Source organism: Python bivittatus, unplaced genomic scaffold (genome assembly GCF_059951505.1).
Source record: "Python bivittatus isolate LINGU-HERP-01145 unplaced genomic scaffold, Pbiv_v1 ctg000690_np1212, whole genome shotgun sequence".
NCBI classification, from domain to species: Eukaryota; Metazoa; Chordata; class Lepidosauria; order Squamata; family Pythonidae; genus Python; species Python bivittatus.
The window spans coordinates 18,718,675-18,743,447 of record NW_028277096.1 but is presented as its reverse complement, the minus strand read 5'-3'; the positions used below and the strand labels follow the sequence as shown (position 1 = coordinate 18,743,447).

At 43.0% G+C, this 24,773-nt stretch overlaps 1 protein-coding gene across 6 annotated transcripts in view; it reads right to left on the bottom strand.

Annotated features, from left to right (window-relative positions):
* ACACA (acetyl-CoA carboxylase alpha) overlaps nt 1-24,773 on the bottom strand; it is a 237,437-nt gene that overhangs the window by 8,285 nt on the left and 204,379 nt on the right. For all 6 annotated transcript variants that reach the window (XM_088152435.1, XM_088152437.1, XM_088152436.1 and 3 more), the window contains 2 exons: nt 8,876-9,030; nt 5,368-5,538 (listed from right to left, as the gene is read on the bottom strand). In XM_088152435.1, the coding sequence (XP_088008561.1) occupies nt 5,368-5,538; nt 8,876-9,030 (326 nt within the window). The remainder of the gene's footprint in view (nt 1-5,367; nt 5,539-8,875; nt 9,031-24,773) is intronic.

Genomic DNA, 24,773 nt, shown 5'->3' with positions numbered 1-24,773 from the left:
TAGCTTTAATCATATTGTTAAAAGTGTCTAATGTCGTAGCTTCCAATTGCGGATTTATTTACTTGTCTGATTTACAGGCTGCCCCAATCTGTTACTACTCTGAGCAACTTAGAACAACAATAAAAACACAAAAATATCACTGAAGCGTCTGGAGAAAATAATCCATTATAAAACAACAACGCCCCACAAAGGGTCTACTACCCATTCTAACCCAGGCCTGTTGAACCATGTTTTAAGGGCTACTTTAAAAAGGGCCAGGGTGGGTGGCCCTGCTTACAGTATGTGTGCTTCTAGTCCTTGTGGGCGATTCGCTCTAACAGAAGCAAGAATAACCTTAGCGATTTCTGCAAGACAGAAATCTTCTGTCTTCCTTACTTGTACGCAGTCAAGAAGCCAATCCCCATTTTTGAACTAATGAACATCAGAAGAGAGATCAAAATGCTGTCGGCCTTGGGGGGGGGGGGGAGACTAGCAGTAAATTTAGAAGGAAAAAAAATTAGGAGGGAGCAAGATCAAGATCATTTAGTTCTCTGTATTTGCTAGGTAGTTGACTATATAATAATTCAGGAGTGTGTTTGAACCCTAATAGCCATCTCACTGCTTCTCTTTGCCTCTCATTTTCTTTACAAATCATTTAAGAATCGTTAATGGTTTCCAGGGGAAAAAAACCCCAAGTACCACCATTAGTGCTCATTCATATTTATGTCATTTTATTTGGGTAATTAAACACAAAAGCTCATCATTTAAAGGTGCACAATCCTTCTCTGTTATATTGCTAATGAAGTCCAAGTCAGAATGACAATGAATTCTGCACCCTGATTTAATAGCAGCCTCCGCGTCAAAAAGCTCCAGCCCAGGAGCTGCTTCACGGTTGGAAACAGCTGCCGGCCCCTTGAAGGGTCACCCTTTCGCCTCTGCAGTGGTCAGTGCCATGTGAGCGCTGGCCAGCGAAGGCACCGGGTAAGGGGAAGAGCTTGGCTGGAGCCTCAGCAGCCACAGGACATCTTTGGGAGCTCCGGGGATAATCCGGAACAAGTTGGCCCTTTGGGGACTGAATCTACGCCATGTAGCCCCTGCATTTGACTTTTTCACTTGCGTGCAATTTTTAAAAAGAAGGCAAAGTTCAAAATTCACACGGCAGCAACTGTATGATTTTCACTCTCCGCTCATCCCCTTTGTGTACGGTTTCTTTACCAATGGATGCAACCCTGACCACGAGACATTTCCTCTTTCAGGAAAAAAGAAAAAATCTCAGGAACAGAGATGTGGAATGCCATGCTAGGTGATGCTCTCCTGCTTTTCTGTTCGGATGAAATTTACTGAATCGAAATAAATAGCTGAGAGCGAGCCTGGGTGGGCGGGGGGAGTAGGCTTCATCTGCCTCAATTCCTGCAAGGTCATATAAGTCATAACCAAATTGTACTGATTCTGCCCCCCCCCCCAAAAAATCACTTTCCAAAATTTTATCCAGAGGAATGGAAAAGAGGGGTGAACAGTCTTTATAAAAGGATATTAAAATTCACCCAAGTTAGGGGGGAAAACACACTGATACATTTCACAACAGATCTCCTTTTTGCTTTAGGTGTTTTCTAAGCATTTCCTTTTATACTACAGGCATACCTTGTTTCATTGCACTTTGCTTTACAGATAGTTCTTGACTTACAATCACAATTGGGACCAAAACATAAGCGAGCCTTGCTTATGACTTTCTTTGCTGCGGTCATTAAGTGAATCACATGGTTGTTAAGCAAAACTGGCTTCCCTCATTGATTTTGCTTGTTGGAAGCCAGCTGGAAAGGCCACAAATAATGATCACATGACCCTGGGATGCTGCAACCATCGTAAGTACACGCTGGTTGCCAAGAGCCCAAACTCTGATCATGTGATTGCGGGGATGGTGCAACAGTCGTAAGTGCGAGGACCAGTCATAAGTCACTTTTTTTAGTGCCGCTGTATCTTCAAATGGTCGTAAGTCAAGGACTACCTGTATTGTGCTTCACAGATATTGCATTTATCAAACAGCATTGCATGCTACAGAGAAATCTTTCATGAAAGGAAGAGTCAATCGATGCAGCAAACTTCATTGTTGTCCTATTTTAAGAAATTTTAAAATTAAGGTGTGCTTAATTGCAAGCTTAATAGACTACAGTAGAGTGTAAACATAACTTTTATATGCACTGAAAAACCAAAAAAATTGTGTTACTGTGTTATTGTGATATTTGCTTTATTGCAATGGTCTGGAACCAAACCCGCAATATCTCCAAGGTATGCCTGTATAGGGAAATGTTTCTCATCCTTGGCAACTTAAAGATGTTTATGCCAAACTAGCCAAATTTTTACAAAAAACAGACCAGAGTTACATTTATGTCACTCTTTTTTCCAAGAACTAAAGTTGGCTTACATGGGCTGAAGGTCAGGGGCCCCCAGTCCCCCAATGAACTCCATGCTGAAGGTTGACTTGGATGTGAGTTTTTTTGCTCCCAATCCAACATCTTAACTACTGCACCCCACTGGGAGAATTGCATTTCACAAGTGTTGAAATAAATTGCAAAAAGCATTTCTCTCTTTCCTGTTTTGGTGCAACCCTTTTATTTTATAATGTTCCTGGGACTTAACATGATGAAAATGCTTTTATGGCCAAGAATCAGTACATTAATGTAAATAAATGTTTGAAATATCACATAGATTATACAGTATTTTATGTGAACTATCTTTGGTTACTTAATGAGCTAATAGTCAACTGATGACCTTTACAGGGATTCTGGTATTACCAAAATGTGACACTAAAGTAGAAATATTCTTCTAAGAATGAGATAACTGAATATTAACTGACAGGATACACCATTCCTCACAATGCTATATCTTGGGGAATTCTACGGCATTCTCTGTCCCAGTGATGCAACCAAGCCTTAAAGCTTTTAAAAAATTAAAATGCCATCCATATTGTAAAACATAAGATTTAAAAGGAGGGGGGACTTTGATTTCAACTCACATAGCTTTCCAATATGTCTGCTTTGTGATTTTTCCAAGAAAAAGAATTAAACTGGTGTCCCGTAAAAGGGAGAATTATTTCTTGAATGAACAGATTGCCTGCCCTCCCAGTTATTTTCTTACAAAATTCAGCAAAGTGAAGTGAGAGAGTTGGTGCTTTTATGAAATCCATGGTAGTCAAAGCTAATGATCAAAACAGCTGCCAAGCGGTTCACATTTATCTGCCGGGGGAGATGGGCGGCATACAAATGTAATAAATAAATAAATGAATGAAATGTTATTTTGGCATTTCAGGGCTATCAGCAGCATATTCCCTCATACAAATCAAGGTGCTTGTAAGTGATCAATGAGGCAGCTCAGGGCTGTCCCGTTGCAGGCCCACCTTGTCCCTTCTGAGCTGCAAATGTCTGCCATTTGGTAGGCCAGAGCAAAGCAAGGATTTGCCCAAGATTCCCAAAGCTTTAGTTTAGACGAATATTTAATACCCTTATTAATCATTTTTAATCCGTTTGCCTTTAATTAAGAAACAGCATGATGCTTTCCTATCAACATATGCCAGGGAGCAGATTAATTGTGGCTTAAGATAACTCTCCTTGATTGGTGTAATGTATTAGCTAACTAGATGCCTGGCTTAAAAAAAATAATAATAAAGCCGCTAAGGCACTACCTTCAAAAGCTCTCAACTCTCCAGAAAACAAGTTCCACCTCCCCCCCCCAACGCAAACACATTCTCTCCCTTTTGCAGCATTTCCAGTTTAATAGGATCTCTAATTTTTTCCTACTTCAAAAACCAGATGCCCAGCTATTAGCTCTGGAGAGTGCCAACTGCTAACCGCAACGGGGAAGGAAACACTGCTGATACTTAAAAATATGATAGAGAAGACACTAAGCAAGCTTTAATTCTGATAGAAGAGAATTCTAATAGAAGCTTTAATTCTCTGCCCATTTCCTATTAGCAAGGTAGAAAAGACTACAGTTCCTTCTCCTGGAACTGGAAGGACGAGAGCTTTAAATATGCAACAACTCCTAGGGAAATGATAGAATTTTGGTTTGAGGGTCCTTACCAGATTTTAGAAGAGACCTGGACCTGATTGTACCTGTCAACTGGATTGATGGGACCCAGGACCTTCCTTCTCAGCATTTTAGTGTGGAGGGAATCTTTTCTGAAGGACTGGCCTATCATGGGAACAATCACTTACGCTCAAAAGGGGTGGGATCATGAGTGCTTGGCTAAATGACCTGAACTCATGAGTCTTTAGAAAACTTTCTGTGCTGCCAAGCCAGCAGGACTCCATTGAGTGTCCACAGAACATGGTTAAGCTGGTGTGATGGATAAGTAACAATACCTCCATATGATACTGGAGTAAAAAAAAAAAAAAGTAGTTATTACACCACTCAGGTAACCTACAAAGCAGACAGTTGAGCTTCAGAACCTCATTGTCAAAAGTCTAGCTAACCAAGATGGGAGCCAGATAGTCCATACATAGTTTCCATTTTCAAGAAATGTACACGTAGTTCTCTGTTGTATTTTTAGTTTTTGTTTGGCTTAAGTAGACTTCTACCAAACATGGAGATGAAATAAGAACTGTGTGCTTTGAAACTGTCGATCAAGTATAGTCTGACTGGCTGCACTAAAACTCAGGTTTTTTTGGCACAGGATGTGGAACCGACTGGATTTGTCTATGCAGCGGACCAAAACCAAATCAAACAGAACCAGTCTTCTTAAGTCAGTGTTTTTCAAACTTGGCAATGTTTAAGATGTGTGGACTGGGGAATTCTGGGAGTTGTAGTCCACATGTCTTAAAGTTGCCAGAGTTGAGAAACACTGACTTAAGTACATGAATATCTTTCTGTGGAGGCTTAGTTGCTGCCCTCTGTAGAGAGCTCAGGATATATTACAATAAGTTTAATTATTTTTCCCTGTAAATTTCTCTTCCTAGTCACTGCTGTATAAGGCCTGCTTATAATTACACAGGCTTCTTCATAACAACCTCCAACCCCCCAAATCTCTTCGGTGTTAAAATTAATCTAAATGGAAGAGAATATATCAATCATCAATCATCCTCTGCTCTAAAATTACGCACAAGAATAGCCCAAATTCTGGCACCTGAATAAATTATGCACTTTGTGACGGTTTAACTCAACCTGGCCGTGTTTTCTTCTTTTTTAATCATTTTTTCTTGTAGGTAAATTATACCTCCAGACAAAAATTCTAGCTATTTTCCCTGATCCCACATTGATCTAAGATTTCAGCAGGTTCTCCCCCAAGCATTTTCATTTTATAGCCATGAGGGTGATGTGAAACCAACAAACCAAAACAGTCACGAGGCAGAGGAAGAGGCAGACATAAATCAATCAACGTGTATCAGGGGGTACCTTAACTGTGCCTTCGACTTCCACAAACCAGCGTCTCAGCATTGCCTGGATCTGGCCATCGGTCAGTTCAGGATTTGCAGTGTGGATCTTTTTCTTGACCAAGTCCTCCAGAAGAAGGCGCCGTATTCTCCAGTAGAAGAACGAACGGGACGTCTTCCATTCGAGGACATCCTGGGTGCGTTAGGGGTGGAAAGAAGAGTGCAGAGAGGAGAGCTCACAATGAGAGTGGAGGATCAAGGCCGCGCGTCCCACCCAACCCACAACAGAGCAGTTCTGGATTAAGCCTGTGCAGGTGAAGATACAAGAACCACCCTCCGTAACTAAAACAAAGGAACAAAGATCGGAGGATGTTTTATAGCATGAAGAGCTGATGGGGGAGGAAGCCCCCACTCATTCCACCAGTATCTCTCCAACATGACGAGATTTGCTCTAATCTACATTATGGATGCTACTTTTCAAGACAGAGCTAATCTCCCCGTCAAAACAATGGGATGTTTATCATGTATTCATTTTCACTTATCGTCAGCCACCTTGGAGGCTTGAAAGGCAGAATGTAAATATTCGAGATCAATAAATAAATCTGGGTACACAGAGGCAAAATTGCTTTTTCCGAGCGAAAATTACTACATGGTGCATTTTTCTGTCAAACACAAATTCTTAAGTTGCTCGGGCAATCATGTAAGACGGAGGGACGGTCTCCTCCCCGCCTGTGCAAAATGGTTTTATTGGGAAAGAGCTGAAAGGAGAGCAATTAACTCCCCCGTAACCGCATCAGTTAGTCGTTGGGGCCATATGCCATTTTACCTCAAGTTGATATGGGAACGCAACATGACGTTGGCTTCCACAGGCCTTTTTGTTTTTTTTTTTTTGCTTCCAAACACACTCTCTATGAGGAGAACACAATCCTGGGGTTGGGAGGGAGCTTGGAAGTCATCTAGTCCAGCCCCCTGCCCAGGGCAGGAATCCTCGGACCATCCCAAAGATTGCCCAACCTTTTCTTGAAAACCTCGAGTGATGGACCCCCACCATGCAGGCTGTTCCGTGGCTTTCACAGCCAGGAAATTCCTCCTCCTGTCCCATTTGCGTCTCCCTCTGCAGACCTTCCCCGTGGCTCTTGCCCTTCCCCTGGGAGCTCTGGAGAACGAACCCATCCCCTCTGCCCATGTGTTTTGCTACCTCTTTCTGAACCTGGTCATCTTTGCTCTCTCTTCTGCCCCCACCCCTCTCCCCTGATTACCGAAAAACTCATCCTGCCCAGACTTGAAAGTGATACGGGAACTGGGAAAGATAAAAAGCTTGGAATTACGGACTGCTTGGGAACAGCAGGCGGGGTAAAAGGCAAGGCCATCTAGAAGAAGAATCCGAGAGACAATATCTAACGTTTGTTGCTGACTGGAAACCCCTTATGGACTTTTTGCAGAAAACGGGAAAAATGAACTTATGGTTTATGGTTTTGATGATTAGACAGAATAGGTTATAGAAAGAAGAGAGCTATGTTGGAACCATAGTGTAAGAGGTAAATTTATAATTGTACTTATAACTGCTGTAAAGAAGATCGGAAGCTATCTTCTTTTTTGTATCTTTTCTTTCCTTTCTTCCCTATTTTTCTTTTCCTTTTCCTTTCTTGCACTTTTAGCTCTCTCTTTAAGTTCTTCCTTCTTTTCTTTTTCTCACTTTATATTAGTTTGTATTTTCTTTTTTAAACATCTTTAATAACATTGTACAAAAAAAACCCCAAAACAACTGAGAGGATACCCTTGCCTCCAGCCACGTTTCTTCATTTGTGGAAAAGGCCCATCATGAATCCAACTGAGGGTTTTTTTTAAAATTATTTTTAAAAGCAACATAAAATCCCTCATTCCCCCCACAAGCAGGATGGAGCAGAGAGGTTATTTTTTTAAAGCCACAATCAGGCTCTGTCAAGAGCCAGGTACTATTTCTAGGGGAAAGAAGACGGACGTCTGCTTAATAAAAGAAGCGTAACCAAGAGGAGGATTCAGAGCTGCATTTCCTTGCAGGTAAAACCATTTTGTTCAGTAGCATTTGTTTCCATGTAAGCGTGCCCAGGCAACCCACGATTCCCAGTTCAATCAGATGCGTTCGAATGAGGCTGCTGTTCCACAGGTGGTGGCTCGGGGAGGCACCCAAGCTGACTTGTTGCAAAAGTAGAGGCAATTGGGCCCTTCTTGCTTTTCTAAGGCAAGGGCAGAGACCATGGTCTGCAGGTCAAAATGCTGGCTTACAAGCTGGTTTGTCAGAGAGATAAACAGGCGAGACTTCATTGCAGTCACAGAGTGAAGGGGGGGGGGGGACACAGAAAAACTTTGCATAAGCATCAGGAGTTACGGCTCGTAGCGGGGCTCACCCGACACGGAGTGTAACAAAGCCCGGCGACATGTAAAGACCCAGAATCGTGTTTTGTTGTGTAATAGGTAGCATAAATGGAATCGATCAGAGTGCCTGGGGGATTCAGAGCAGGGAAGGGGGGCTGGCTGCAAACAGGTGGCCGTGGAACGGGACGTGGCTGCAGCTCCTCTCACCACCATTCAGCAAAGGGGATTTCCGTGCCTTTCCCTCCCACCCCTGAGGTGGGGGAGTGTTCAAACGAGACCAGGATAATTTCAGGACGGTCTCGTCAGCATCTTGTGCAGTTGTACTTCTCCAATGGAATTACCTCCCCCTTCTGTGGAACCCCAGGCCCCAACACTGGCATAACTGTGACTCTTAAAACCACAGTCTCTTTACCTTCATCTCTGGGAGCCCCTTAATTGTTCATTCCTTCCTGTCTCCTCCCTCCCTCTCTCCCCTTCCTTCCTTCCTTCCTTCGTTCCTCCCTCCCTCCCTCCCCTCTCTCCATCCTTCCTTCCTTCCTGTCTCCTCCCTCCCTCTTTCCCCTCCCCTCTTCCCTCTCCTCCCTCCCTCCCTCCCTCCCTCCTTCCTTCCTTCCTTCCTTCCTTCCTTCCTTCCTTCCCTCCCTCCCTCTTCCTTCCTCCCTCCCTCCTTTCCTCCCTCCCCTCTTCCCTCTCCTTCCTTCATTCCTCTCTCCTTCCTCCTCCCTGTCTCCTCCCTCCCTGTCTCCCCTTCCTCCTTCCCTCCCTTCCTCCCCTTCCTTCCGCTTCCTTCCTTCCTCCCTGCCTAGCTACAAGCGGAATAGACCAATTCTTTAACCTGATGTCCAAGCATCTTCTTATGGTCGCACAGACATGGGAGACACCTGAACTCCACTGAATTCTAGCTTTTCTGTTGCTTTCCAAAGTGCGCTCCCCCCTCCTCCCACCTTCAGAACCAGAGCAGCAAGGATCTCTCCAAAGCTATCAGGGCCCTCACCTGTCCTTTAAAATCTTTTAATATTCAGGCCACGCTGTTGGCATAATCCAGGCTGGCTGAGACCTTTCTTCTTCTGCCCCCTCCCCTTTCAAAATGCAGGTTTGGGAGGGCTTTCTTAGCAACAGTTCAATGCAAAAAAGCTTTCGACAGCATTAGTAAGAAAAAGATTCATAATACTTACTGTAATGACACCCTTCTCCTGCATTCGGCCGGGCGTGTCATGCAAGTCAGCAAACTGTACAGCTACCTGATGGTAAATGGGAATTAGGAATTCTTCCCGTTCCTTCAGCTTGGCCTCCAGTTCCTTCCGCTCAGCCGGGTTTAACTCCGGGGTGCCTGAAATCAAAAGTAAAGATGCTTGTCAGGGACTTGGAGAGAGAAAGGGAAGCGCCACAGAGACAGGAGGGGAAGACACACTCAGCCAGTTTCCTAAGGTTCAGAAATGCATTATTTATTTGGGGCATTTCATGTACGTATGAGCAATTCCACCCCCCCGGCCCAAAGGCCACCCCACCCTATAGAGGCACCATCCTGCTTCCCGACACAGACGCCTATCGGCAGCAGGAGCCAGACAACGGAAATACCGAGAAAGCATTTATGCAATTCTAGGGAGGTCGCAGCTTGTGCAGAAGGATCGCTTCCAGATTTTAAAGCAAGTTTGAATTTCCAAGGCCCCGAGAGGGGACAGGGTGGGTACAGGAAGTGGGCAGTGGATGTTGATGTGGGCAGTCGATGTTGAGGCTGGAAAGAAAATGAGCTGCAGAGGTGCTGGGAACCGGTGTCTCTAACAGGCAGGAAAGGAGCACTCTCATTCCCATCAGCCGTGGGTCGCTCTGCCAGCCCCTTCTGCAAGGGCTGATTTTCTTGCTTTATTCCTACCATATCGTTTAAAAACAGCTGCATTTTCATTTCGGGCCAGCAACCTCCTTCCTACAACGGCCAGCACGATGCTTCCGAAAACCACAAGTAGGTTGCCATCCACATTTACAGTTGCAGTCCTTAGTTCTTAGCCTCTCATATTCAGAGCTATTTTTCCTCCAAAACAACGATTCCACTTATCTGGTGTAGCTTATGGCTACTGACAGACACATCCTCTATGAATGCAAGCTATATTTTTCAAAAATGCCATAGCAAACGAACAGCTGTCCCTGCGTCTTATTGTGTAATTTTATGTTTGGGTTAAAGCAAAAGCAAAAACGTATCCTTTTTGCCTGTCCTGACAACTCATGTGTTTGCCCCTTCCCCTAAAGAAGGAGAGAAAATGAAAAATCCCCTTATCTGCTCCCACCCACGTTGTTAATACTTACCCTGACAGTCATCACGCCCCAGTTCTTAACATTAAAAAACTCAACTTTTTTGCCATATTAACAGCCACGCCAGCTGAACCAACTAATTCAAGCCACCTTCTACCAGTAAGGAAGAAAAAAACTCAAGAGGAAAACATCCTTTGAGAAATCAAACTGACTATTTCCTGTATTTGTTCCAATATCTGCCTTCTCCCAGCATGTTCTATTCAGAACCCCTCTGTTCAGGCACACGCATGCTCCAGAAGACATTAAAGAGAACACATTAGTTACATGTTCCCAATTCCTTGTAAGATGTAAGAGTTCAGTGCTCTTAATTGAAGACCTCTGCTGAGTGCCCTCGAAGGAAAGGTGAGTGGTGACTCTCCATATCTGTGTAACTTGTATTTTGTCATCAAAAGATTACAAAGCAAAGCTTGTGCCAAACAAAGGGAACCCTGTATCCATTTAAATAGAAGATTAAACCAAATGCACGTGCACGCACTCACACACACACCCAAATAAAATTATGTAAAAGGAATCACACTCTTGGCAAAAACACAGTTTTTCAGGTTTTTCCTCCCTTCATATCAATTGTTGCAGATAGACAGAAAACAAGCTACCTTCACACTTGCTGGCTGGGGAATTCTGGGAGCTGAAGTCCACACATCTTAAAGTTGCCAAAGTTGAGAAACACTGCTCTACGGAGTGGAGGGATCTTTTAGGAGGCCCATCCCTAAAGTATCTAGACTTCAGGAAAAATTAATTTCACTTTGAAGGAAGAAAAGGATGGTAATTAGAAAGGCCTTTCGAAGTTGTTCCCCAAATTTGAAAAGCGCTCCCAAGAGAGACACAACTGGTGGATCTTTTGGCAGTGTTTCCAAATTAAAATGTTGGCTACCTTGAAAATTGAGCTAAGTAAACGACTGGTGAAGCAAGAGTAAGCCTGTCCTGCAAGCAAACCATTATGCCATTTGTGAATCAGTTAAAGCAGGTGGTAACATTTATCTGGCCTTGGTGAATCCCCCAGAGGTTGGAACTGGCTAATGCTTGGATGGGAGACTACAAGGAAATTTCAGAGCTGTTGGATCAACTGGAAAGGTTTTTTTTAGAAAATCCCCCCAAATGTTGATAAACAAGACATCCCCCCACCCACACTTCTCATCAGGTGAGGGGCTCCAAAAGGCCAAGGGTTTTTCAAAAAGAAAGCAGGCAATTCTTCAACAAAGAATGGGTTGGTGGAGCGAGTGGGATAATTAATGACCTTATTTCAGTCATTCATGGGACAACCAAGGGAAAGACTCAAATCACAGCCAGGAAAAACTATTTTGTAAGAAACCAAGTTCAGTATATAACCAGGAGGGGAAGGAATTCCAGAGGAAGAGAGAGGAGGAAGATATGTGAAGTCAAGAGGCAGCACACAAAACTCTACTTGAGGTTTCTACCTTCCTTCTCCCTCCCCCTCCTTTTTTCCTTGCATGTCATGCCCTCCTGCTAACAGGAAGAGCAGTTAGACAACGAGGCCAATTGCTTAGAAGGATGATGGTCAGAAACCCAGTTTAATTTGGATTCCTGCAATGAGCAGAGTTTAGAGTTGCTGGCATGAAGGGTCCTTTGGGCTCCTAAGAGGAGATGAGATTTGCTCAGGCTAATAACTTAGCTACACCATTTATCTTTACTCCACTTTATTTAACCCAGTGTTTCTTAAAGTGTGGTGCTAGCACCTCTGGGGGTCTCCCAAGACCCTCTCAGGGGTCCTTGAAATCAAATTTATTTGCCAGATACTGAAGATATTTGCAAAAATTTAAAATAATGACACTCTTCTCTTTTTTTTTAATTTGTTAAAAAATACAGGGTTTTTTAATGAAAATGTTTTATTTATGTTAATATCTAATGGGCTTAATGTTGTTATTTTTACATGATTCAATAGATAAATATTCTATGAATGCATCCATTTTAATTTTTAATATGGTAAATATTGATAAATATAACCCATACAAACAAAAGCCCTTTTGGGGTCTTCCATACTTTTTAAAAGTGGAAAGGAGTCCTGAGAGAAAAAAGTTTAAGAAACATAGATTTAACCAACACCTTCTCTGCGAGAGACACTCTAAACTGAGTATTTCTAAACCCTTCTGGCATTGTGTTCAGCTAAACAGAGTAAAAGAAGAAAAATGCTTTAGTTTGAAAGCTGCAACAAACTTCCATAGTATATTTTTACCTTCTCCATAGGCCTTGCAATGTACGCCCCAAATTTTTTAAACATGATTGAAAAGCTTCTCACTTCCCTGCTGCTGGAACTGGGTATGTGTGAACATTTATAGCACCAGAGTCATGGTGTCATTTAGAAAAAGAAACTAAGAGGAAATCTCTCTCTCTCTCTTCTTTTTTGCAAGACAGTAGACATGATCCAGGAAGCGAGCATTCGTGTATTGGAGACTGCCTTCTGCCCTCACACTACGGAATCCCGATAATGACCGGGTGAGATTAACAAATGTGTCAATGTCCATTTTTCTGCTTAATTTAAAAGTGGTGTCTATAAAAGATTTTTTGGCATTTGAACCTTATCCTCCCAAAGAAAGGGAAAAGGTAACAATGGGGGGGGAGAAGAGAAAGAGGAATAAGGAGTTATTATTCCCTCATTGATTGATTGTCAGAAATGTTTTGTATTCACTGGGTATTGTAAAAGGCTAAGCCCTCAAATCAATTTCATAAGCCCCGCGTACAATTAAATGCCAGGGAATGGGTTTCTTTCGCTGCCAGATGTTCAGCCTAACGCTGAATGGCCGGGGGGGGGGGTGTATTTGCTAGGGGGCAGAGACAGGGGAGAAAAACTTAAATATTCCACAGAAATTCAATTTTCTGTAATATTAAAGCACAGGTAAATATTTGCGGCTTCTGTAGATTATTGGAAAACACACACACGCACCCCCCTCGATTCTGTCTGGGAGTCAGCGGTGTGCATGTCATTGTTTAGCAAAATTATGTTGTAAGTTTGGCAGGATCAGGGAAAGAAAAGAAAAGCTTGTGGGAAGTTATCCTCCTTTGTTTGAGGCCGGTGGGCACGCTCTCCGCAACTGCACCGCACCAGCACTGAAATTGGAATGGCTGCACCAGAAGACTGCCTACCAAGAAGATCAAGTTTTTAGCCTTTATTTCATTAAAGGCTTTTGAGCAATGGTTGGTGACATCTCCAAAGCCTGAAGAAGTAAAGATACTTCAAAGCCCTTGTACAGCTCCTTCCTTTTCCTTTTGTTAGCAGAAGCAGAATTATACAGATCTGTCTTATCTGCAGGATGTAAGCAGCAACATATCGCTTGCCTTGGGTATAAGTTGGAGGAGTGGAGGGGCTGGTCTTTGGCATGGTTTTTAAACAACATTTCCTATCTTCCCTAAAGTAGAAACTGGCATGGATGGGCTTCATGACACACACACACACACACAGTAGCTGGGGTATGACAATTAATTAAAATCAACCCTGGAAAACACGTCCTTGTAATAAAGCCCCAGAAGATAGCTAGCAGGCAGAATCCAACGCATGGTGGGTGGCATTTCCTTCCCAAATACAGGCTTCTTAGTCTTCTGTGCCCACAATCCTTCCCAACGGAAGGAATTATTTTGGGGGCACTGAAGTGGGGTCTTGCCCATTTATCCCTCTGTGGATCTCCCCAAAGACCCCTTGGGCTATACCTCTTCCAAATCACTATTAAGAGAATGCTTCTCCACTCCCCGTGGATCTCGTAATCCTCAAGCACCTTAAGGACATGTTGGAGGTTCCTCTTGCAATGGGATGGAGAACAGGTTAACTTAGAAATCCTGGGGACAACTTGAACTCACCTGGCTGGAAAGCTTTGCGCCACAAAGGCAATGTGGAAGCCAAGAGATGCAGGACAAATAATCTCTACGAGGCACTTTGTTCCACCTCAAAAGGCCTCTGGTGTTCATGCTACCCAGGAAGGCTGCAAGGAGACTTCAGGCTTCTTCAAGCACCAGCAAATGGCCAATGCTGAGAAAGAGTTACAAATGGGAGCAAAGGGAAGGGATACAGTTGTTCCTCTTCCCTCTTAAAAACAAGAGACCTGTTGCTTCATAGACAGCTTTGTATGGTGGTTTTGTTCAAACAATCTGTGTGAAACACCATGCCAAGATTGGTAGGGCTCTAGTCTACAAGCTTTGCAAAGGAGGGTGTAAAAACTTTGCCATCCAAATCTCAGGAGTATGTTGTTGTAAAGGGTGTCATTGGCCCTTTGGAAAAGCTTATCCTCTGAGATTCAGATGGACTCAACCCCACCGGCCTTCCCTAAGGCCTTGAAAACCTGGGTTTTTCCCAAGCATTGAGTCAATGCACTGAATGAGTCCATCCTGAAACGCTTTGGGGGATGTTATACCAAAAGAGAATATCTGTGCCTCAGGGTTGAATTTGCAGACATTTCATTACCCAACTAGGAAATTACACCAAGGAGGAAACTACACCCCGACCAAAACTGGCAGGGCAAGCTATTGCATATAAACAGGCCACACACTCCCTCGCCCTGATGATGTTACCTAGTTGGGTAATGAATGTCTGCAAGCAAACACCCAAACTCAGAGACCACCAAGAACTCCACAATGTTAATATATTTGAAGTTCATCGTCAGTTGTGTTGTACTGCAATGTGTTTTTTATGTTTTTTATGTTGTGTTGTACTTTTGTGTTTTTTATGTTTATCAGTTATTTTGTTTTGTGTTTCCAATCCTACGTCAGCTGCCCAGAGTTGCAAGTCATGAATGAATGAATGAATGAATGAATGAATGAATGAATGAATGAATGAATGACTCCCATCAGCAGCTCTCCAAGGATATGTTGATGCCATGCCAAAGTCAACTGATATCAAAGACCTATTCTGGATCTACCCAAATGGAAGGTCAGGAATGGCACCTTCAGCAAAACAGTCTGAAGAATTCTGCTCTGGGTCCACTTCAGAGGCAACAAACACTAGCAGAGGAGAAAGCTGGCCATTCCCTTGTATCGCAAAGCAGAGAAGGTTCTTGAGATCCACCTACTTCTAACATGAGTTCCCCAAAAGCAAAACCTGAAAGGTAGATATGACTAGGTGGAATCATAAATCAAAGCTCCTCATCACACTTTAAAATAACAACAACCAATTCAACAAGTTCAGCAAAAATTTCTTTGAGAAATTCCCTCTCTTAACTGCAAAATTCCAGGCGGGGATTGTGAATCAAGTCAAAGATTTGTGGATCCTGAGCCATAAGGACTCTATCTTGCTTAATGGGAGCAATGATCATGCTGTGAACCAGGGTTAGAAAGAAAACTCAGCTCATTCATATCTAAAACAACCCATTCTCCAAGTATACGGCTGAAAGATGAGTCAGACCAAGGGACCAACAATCCAACATTCACTCAGAGAGAAGCCATGAAAGTACAAAAATACAATATTCTCCTCGTTTGCTCTAAGCCTATATAATGTGTGTGTGTACACACATATACATATATATTTATTCATATACACATACATATATTTATTTGTTTCACCTGACTCCAGACAACTCTGGGTGGCTTACAATTTACTTATGTATGTACTTATTTTAATTTAGAGGATTTTCAGAGATATCTGGCACTGTGCCATTTCATTGCCGATGATCACATTACTCTCAAAAACCTGAGCTTTCAAAAAAATCAAGTTATTTTTTTTTCTGAATATTTTACAGGGTAAAATAATATTTTATGTTTGGGGGAAAAAACTTAAAATCGTATGCTTTGAGAGATTCCCTCAAAACACTGCATTACAGTAATTGATTCAATATCATATAGTCAACTAAATAACAAATAATACAACTACCAGCTGTGTATCAATTGGACACAGAGCTTTTTTAAAGTTATATTTATTACTATTGTTGTTATTGTTGCCGCTGCTACTATTACATTATATTTATATTCTGCCTTTCCTCTGTGAGCTCAAGATGGTCTATACAGTGGGTCTTCCTTCTTTTATCCATTAATAAAGACTTTTGAGGTCAGCTGAGCTAAGAAAGGTGGCCTGTACGGTAGCTAAGTTGACTAGAAAACTGCTTTAAAATTACCCAGGCTACTTGGTAGCTCAATTTCCAATGCTCTTTTAAGTATATATTTAATTAATTATAGAATATAACAGTTAGAAGGGATCTTGAAGATCATCTAGTCCAATCCTTTGCCCAGTGCAGGAACCCACTTCTATAGCATCCCCCAAAATGGCCATCCAGCCTCTATTTAAACATCTCCAGTAAAGGAGAGCCCACCACTTCCTTACTGTGTTCCATTGTTGAAAAGCTATCACTAAATAAGTCTTCCTGATGTCCCACCAAAATCTGAGCCCGTTGTCCTATCTTCTGAAACAACTCTGATCATCTCTGCCCCAACTTCTACTTGATGGTCCTTCAGATTCTTGAAGACTGCTATCGTCTCCCCCCAAAGGCTAAAGATACCTACAACCATCCCACATAGGTGTTTTCCTTCTAGGCCTCTTATCACCTTGGTTGCTCTCCCCTGGACCCTCTCCAGGATGTCAGTGTCCTTTCTAACATGCAGTGCCTAGAATGCTAAATTCTCACCCATACATAATAGAGAAGAACCATGATTTCTCCTGGCATTCTCCTTCTATGGGTGCAACCTAGGATTACTTTTGCTCTCTCTGCAGCTGTATCACACTATGCTCTTGTGCTTTCAGCTTCCCTAGTGAGTGTAAGTTCTTTTTGTGCTTTACCCTGTTGGTCTTTCTTTCTAGAGACTTCATCCATCCATCCATCCATCCATCCATCCATCCATTCATTCTGCTGCCCATCTTCCCCAACGGGCAACTCTGGGCGGCTCACAATCAAAATAAAAAACCCATAAACAATTAAAAATACCCCATAAATAATGTAATTAATCCATTAAAAATCCATTGTAAAAACAAACCCTATACATAAATACTAGAAACATTCGAGATGATGGGGGGGGGCAAAATCAGTTACCCCACAAGCCACCTCCACTGGTGCAAGCCCCCATCCAGCCCCCAGGCCTTCTGGCATAGCCAGGATTTCACACCTTTCCTGAAGGCCATGAGAGTGGGGACACACCGCACCTCGGGAGGTAGGTTGTTCCACAGAGCAGGGGCCACAGCAGAAAAGGCCCTCTTTCTAGATCCCACCAGTCGAAATTCCTTGACTGGTGGGGTCTGCAACATGCCCCTTCTGCTGGACCTAGTGGGGCGAGCTGATATAACAGGGGTGAGACGGCTCCTCAGATAACCTGGTCCTGTGCCATGAAGGGCTTTAAAGGTGATAACCAACACCTTGAATTGGACCCGGAAGCAAACTGGGACCCAATGCAGCTCACATAACAGCGGTGTTATATGTGCCCCCCAGGGGCATTCAGAACTGTCTGTGCCACCACATTCTGCACCAGCTGTAGCTTCTGGATACTCTTCAAAGGTAGCCCCATGTAAAGCACATTGTAGTAATCCAACCAGGAGGTGACCAGGGCATGAGTGACCGTGTGGAGGGCCTCCCGATCAAGGAAGGGGCATAACTGCCGCACAACACGAAGTTGCGCAAAGGCCCTCCTAGCCATGACTGCCACCTGCTCTTTGAACAGGAGTCGTGAGTCCAGGAGGACCCCCAGATTACGTACCGGCTCTGTCTGGGGTAGTGCAACCCCATCAAGAACCATATTAGCCACTGGCCATTAGCTTCTTGGTGTTTACACCCATCTTCCTTTTCCTACATATGTTCCTTTTATCTCTCAGCTTAAACAAAAGCTCCTTATGCATCCACAGAGTTTCCTAAGCCATTTTTTTTGTTACTGGAGTGATATGTGATTGTACTCCCAGATCTTATTTCTGAGAATTCTCCTGTGCCCACTTTGACCAAAGGATCCAAGGGATCCCACCTAGTACTTCTCTCAGATTTTTAAAATTGGGGCTCCCGAAATTAGTGCACATATATGCTCTAATTTCTCTTATCTGAATCCCAAAAAGGCATGGTTACTTCCTCCTAAGGTCCCACTGCTTTTATCTCTTTAGTGGGCTGTCTCAGGTCTGATCCTCTTGTCCATTCTTCAATCTTTTGGAAAATGAAACAGCAAGATAATTGAGGAATTCTTGCAATATTGCAGTTTTAGCCAAGCTGGTTTTCTAACAAATGTCCAGGTAGCTGAAGTCTCTCATTCTTACAGTGTCTCTCCTCCCTGATAGTTCTTCAGTCTGCTTCAGGTGGGCATCATCCAGATGTTCTGTCCAACTTCACAGTCCATGTCACACTTTCACAATACAGTAATATTTTTGTTATTTCCTTTCCTTGTATTTTCAGCCAGTGCTCTTGACTGGATGCTTGTGCTCATGTGTGCATTTCCTTCATACACATTGTTCCCCATTGGTCTGACCTATTCCTTTTGAGTAAGTAAGTTACAACTTTACATAACCTTGCATTCCATGTGAGTTTCATTCCACCGGGTTTCAGTAATGCCTATGAAGACATATATTCACCATCCTGCATTAAGACTTGTAGTTCTACCTGATCGTTCCTCACACTCTGTGCATTTGTACAGAGGCACTAAAACCCTTGAGTCATCTAACTTGACCTATTCTTTCCTGTATGTATGTGCCCATTATTGGGCGATGCCACGTTCTTCAGAATTTTTTCCAATCCCAGACTCAGTTCTTGGTGTTGCACTATTTTCTGGGCTCTCTTCTCCCTCTCCCACAAAAATCATTCAAGCCCTTCAAATCAGATTTATAAGGCACCTTCCAAACACATTTTTCCCAATTCTCCTGAGGTGCAGCCCATCTCTTCCCAAGAGTTCCTCATCTCCAAAATATTTCTCATTGTGGAAGAATCTACATCACTCCCACTGGCAACATCTGCATAGCCATCTGCTTACTTCCAGTATTCCCTCTCTTCCTGGGCCACATCCTTCAACAGGAAAGAGTGAAGAAAACATACACCGAGCCTCCAGATTCTTCACCCTCCTGCCCAACACTTCCTTACAGCGTCTTCAAGATTGTGTTTGGCTGTGGTATTTGCTCCCATATAGATCAGTAAAAGGATTATTAAGGGGTGTAAAGAGTCTTCGAGCCTTTCCATCATGTCCCAAATGTGCACCCCAAGAAGAGAGGCTATCTGGCCTACAGGTCCATCTCAGTAGGGAGACTCTGTTCATCACCACCCATAGCTTCCTTTTCTCTTCATCTAGAGGTCTCAAAATATTCTCAGTGAAGAATCCGTTCTGAAGCTCCATAGAATAAGAAGTCTTCTTGACCACCTTGGGCCTTTGTGTCACATCTCTCCATCTTTATCCTTAATGCCTGGTTTTGTTCTATCTCCTGAGAAGCTTCTTGGCATCGTCCCTCCTGGAAGCACTTCTCATATCCAAGCCAAGAATAACTCCTTGTCTTCCCTGACAAGCTGGAGGAGGACTGTTTGGCATCTAGCCCTTCCACCTTTTCCTCCAGGGAGCTAGTTAGCCTCTACTTGCAGGACATGTGATTCTCGTCTTTTAGAAGGAAAACAAACCTGGAGTACCTCCTGCACGTCAGAAGAGCAGTTCTTTCGACTTTTTGCAGGAAACAGAAAAAAATGAAATTATGTTGTATGGATTTGATGATTAGAAATAATATGGGTTAATAGAAATAATGGAAGTTATGCTGTATATTTAGAGCAAGAGTTTGATGTATATTGTTACTAATACCTGTTGCAAGGAGGGTCAGGAGTCAATTCTTTTTTTCCCCTTTTGTCTCTTTTTTCTGCACTCTTGATCTTCGCTATCCTTTTTTTCTAATTTGTCTCCTCCTCCTCCTCTTCTTCTTCTTCTTCTTCTTCTTCTTCTTCTTCTTCTTCTTCTTCATCATCATCATCATATTAGCTTTTGCTAGTTTTACTGTCTTTTTAAAAAAAAATTAACAAAGTTGTTTAAAAAAAAGAAGAGCAGCTTTTTCCTCTTCACATCCTCTGATGAACAAATGAAGAAGCAAACAAAACAGATGCCTTCCCCATGACCTCTCTGCCATATGCTCCCCTCGCTCACTTGCTAATTAAGACACAGGAACCAATGCAGTATAGACCAAGATTACTTTGACCTTTGTATGGGAAGAAATCTAAGATACTAAAATATCATTACACCACGAGCAATGAAAAAACAGCATTCTTCCTGGCTACCCAATCATGGGCATCTGCAGGGCAAATGACATGCACAACACAAATGATGCAATTGACCTACATACATCAGACATGACATATCACACCAATGACGTAATGCCGTGGCAATGCACAGATCACTCTTTAGTTATTATCATGGCTTGTTATGGAGGCTACTGGGCCCATTTCATACGTTTTCCTGGCCATGGCTGTTGGGAAGACAACATGCACAGGCTGGGATACAACCCACAAGGCTTAGGAAGAATATAGAAATCATGACTTATTTTCTAAAGCTGGTTTTTTTAAGCTGAGTAGAGTTAAGATTCTGTACTATTCCCGGCCCTTAGAACTAAAAATGGAAGCAAAAGTATGTGAACACCGAAGGGGAAGAAAAGACTTCTGCCATTCATGTCATGCTAAATCAGTGTTTCTCAGCCTTGGCAACTTTAAGACGCATAGACTTCAACTTCAACAGCATGGCTGGCTGGGGAATTCTGGGAGTTGAAGTCCACATGTCTTAAAGTTGCCAAGGTTGAGAAACACTGTGCTAAATCATCCTGTTTTCAGCATTATGCCTGAGTGACACTGTGTGTGTAAGGGAGAGAGGGACCTCATTTCATACATCATTCTTCTTCCCTAATCAGTGGCATTCCTGCGGAAGACCTGGAAGCCACCGGCATGACAAAGACCGCCCCAAAATAGAAAAACAAGTAAAATCATCCTCCAGAATCACTGCATTTTTTAAAACTTTCACATCTTCTAGGTCAAGACAATATCAGATCCATGATCCTGAATGCTGTTGCAGACACTTCAGTTGCCCAATAAATCAATGTCAAAAGTTGTTTGGTCAACAAGTGACAAAAAGTTCCAGTAACTCAGCATCCTATGCTGGCTAGCAAAGATCACAACCTCTTTTTCCAGATAGATAGAAAATTCCAGCGTTAGGCAATAGCACCTTCTCAAAATAACAGAGAAACATGGTGGGAAGACAACATGGTGGGAAGAACCAAGTCAGAGGGATCCATCACATGCCAGCTCCATTCTTTCCTCTAGGGTCAAACAGATTGGGTTAACATACTAAACCATGGCCTGTTTAACCATGGTTTATCAATTAATCACAGTTAGCTAGGTTTGCCCAACATGCTAAGCAAAATCCAAGCAAAAGCACATCCCTGAATCCAATTTCATGAGTCTGTACAAGATACCTCTTGGCAGCAGAAAGAAGAACCAGGGTTAAGAAGGCCCTTGATATTTGCCATGATGGCTCTCAAACTATGACACCAACCAACCTAGCAGAGAACAATAACCTGGGTCAACTTGTTTTTCACCTTCCCAGTGTCCCTGTAAATGAGTCACCAAGGCCCTGAAGCATCTACCTATAAAGAAAGAGCAGATTCTGTGAGAACCAACGGTTTATGTTAGAAATATTCTACCCTTTAACCTATATGTGCCAGATAACATGGTACCCAGTAGCAAGGCATTCCACTGGCTTGTATTAAATTAAAGCCGCAGTTAGAAGTGTGTTTCTCAAGGTTAGCTCCATTTTTTCCCTTCCCCACATTTTTCCGGTTAACTCATTTCTGCCAACCAACCGAGCAAACCAAAAGTCACATCTTTCCTTAAAAGCAGAGCAGCTTCAGGGAAAGATTTACCCCTCCTTCAGCCAAGGCAAAGGCTGTCCTCCACCCTGCGGTGTCCCTCTCCTGCTTATGCCGAGGCTCCGCACGTTGTAAGACTGAGTGACATTGTAATAAACACAAAACGAATGAAGATTTCAGTTAGGGCACTTGAAAATGGATAATTAGCAGATCAGTGTCACATTATTCAATATCTTCCCAACCAGGGCCAATTGAAAAACCGAGTTTTGAATGAAAACGCAACTCTGCTCTGAAATTGGCCCCCTCCACACACACCCCTCCACACCCCTAACCTTCCACCTTCCACCAGCAGCTGGGGGACGCGGCATTCTCTCTTGCCACGAAAACCGCCGTTTGGTGGGAATGATAGCAGTCATCCAGGGGTTAACAGAGGCAGTGAACCCCCAGCTAATGAACAAGCATGCAGCGGGCAGGGCAAGATAAATGGAACGTTCTTCACTTCTGCTGGAGTCAGCATGAACCACGGCCCTGCGGCTTGTTTGTGGCAAATGGAGTGCACAAAATATCAAAGGGCAGTGATCCAGAAGACGACCGGCTTTGACAAATTTTAAATTGGCCAGAAAGAAAAAAAAAACACAGCAAAAGCAGAGAGAGAGAGAGAAAGAGAGAGAGAGAGAGAAAGAGAGAGATTATGCAATCAGCAATGTCCTGCGATCTTGGTTCTTCCTGCCTATTGCAGAGGGTGGGTGGGTTGGGGTGGGAACCCGTGCCACCGATTGCCCAACCTTGAGACCAATTATGATCCATCTAAGCGAGATATTTCCTGGTGACGGAAGCTTTTAAAGCACTCGGTCGCTATGGAGGGGTGTGAAAGGGTTCGCCTCTGGTGTCACTGCTGTTTTAATTAAGGTTTGCACAGGACTCATTACCTTGTTTGGAGGAAGATTGGAGTTCACAGGAATTAAAACACACACTCACCCCACGCTCTTAAAAACGATCTGAAACCTAACGCCAGCTTTGTTTTGACAGCAATCTATCTTTTAAGCTTCATGTGGGAATTATGCCATTTGCAGAAATGAACGGTGGGGGGGGGGGAGGAAGGATTTAAGAGTAGTCCTGCAACAAGAACTGAACCAGAAAAGAATGGGAAAAGGGGTGCAGGTTTAGTGTTTTGGACGTTCTCTTCCGTATGAGTTACAGGGAAGGAATAACATGAGGATCTTCATTCCCCACCACCCACTGCAGCTGCAGGATAGAAAAGCAAATGGGGCTCTTCTTCCTGAATGGCAATGCCAACTTCACTTCTTTGCCACAAAACGCTTCTTTCAGATTCCATTTCAGCCAGTACAGCCGGCAGCAGCCTTCTAGGACGCGAATCGATTTTTCAAGTTATTTTGCTGCAAATTACATGATGGCGGATTTTTTTTAGCTGGACAGCCAAACTCAACATTCAAAGAGAGGTTTATTACTCAATAATATTGCCCATTATAATATCAGCTAACTCTGGGGAACTGGTAAATCATGCCACTGCCAAACTGGGACCCCTCTTTGAACAAAGGGGCTTGAACTAGGAGCTGTCCTTTAAATTTCCCATAATTCCACAGAGGGAGCAAGTCAATGCATTCTGGTAAATAAGCAGAGAAACTCTCGGCTGCTTAGATTGATTCAAGCTGCTAGAGCTCACTAAGGTAGGAGGGACTGACCAACCCTTTATCTCCAGAAAGTGAGGGGTGACCAAGAAGCAGTGGGAATCTCCACCACTGGAGCCTTCTTCGGCCACAGATATGCTAGACTAGATGGATCTTGAGATTACTCCAGTGTAGGAATGTTTGGAATAAAAGCAAACTCAAACTTGAATGCCAACAGGTGATTCTGGGCTGAGTGATGGGTGAAATCCTGCCATTAATTATCCTCCAGATGAGTCTTCCCGAAATGTAAATTAAGAAGACTTAGGTTCCTTACCTATCTAAGGTCAATAATGTTCTAGGCTGCCTTACCAGAAAGCTCAAAGCCGCCTCGAGGAAAACCAACACTGTACGGCCAGATTCCAAAGAGAAAATACCGCATAGCAAAATTCATACTTTGATTCAAGGGCACTCAAAAGCATGAGCTGTAACAAGTGATAGTCTTTCAATCTCCCCACCTGGAAAAGGGGAATACATAATCCTGCCCTACTTCATGGGGCTGTTTGAACAGGGAATATTTGAATAACTGAAAAGAAGTGTAATAGTAGCACCAATTACTTTTATATTATTATTATGCACATTGCAGACTGATCCTCTCTAGAAATTGCAGTGCCTTCTCTGCTATGGCCCCTGCTCTCTGGAATAGCATCCCCCCAGAGATATATATGATACCCGCTCTCCTGGGCTTCCAGAGGGCCCTTGGCTCTGTTCCCAGGCCTGGGGTTAGAGTGCCTGTGGAGCACCAGTTGGCATGTGTGTGTGTGTGTGTGTGTGTGTGTGTGTGTGTATTTTATGTTATACAAAAGATACAAAGATACAAAATACTTTAATGACCAAGTATAAAATATATACAAGGAATTTGTCTTCGGTGACGAACAGCAATGGCTGTTTATGGCTCTTTAGTCCAGGCTGTTGTGTTATGTTTTGTGGTAAGGTTTTTAAGAATTTTAATTATATATTTTCCTGTTGTAAGCCACCCAGATTCTTTTGGGGTGGTGGCTATAATATATCTAAATAATAATAAAAATGATAACTTGGAACACCTTACATCCTGCGACGATACCTTTAACACTATTGAACACAACTTGGGAAGGACTTGATAGGTGGATAAAAATGCCAAATCCAGTCTAAACATCTGTCTGACTGTGCAACCAGCCATAATAATAATAATACCCCAACTTAAGAATTGTTTATAAGAAAAATAAAAAAGCCTGGATAGTGGACATTGCAATACCTGGAGACAGCAGAATAGAAGAGAAAGAACTGGAGAAAATCACAAAATACAAAGACCTGCAAACAGAAGTAGAACAACTGTGGCAAAAGAAAGCAAAGATAGTCCCAATAGTTATAGGCGCCTTGGGGGTA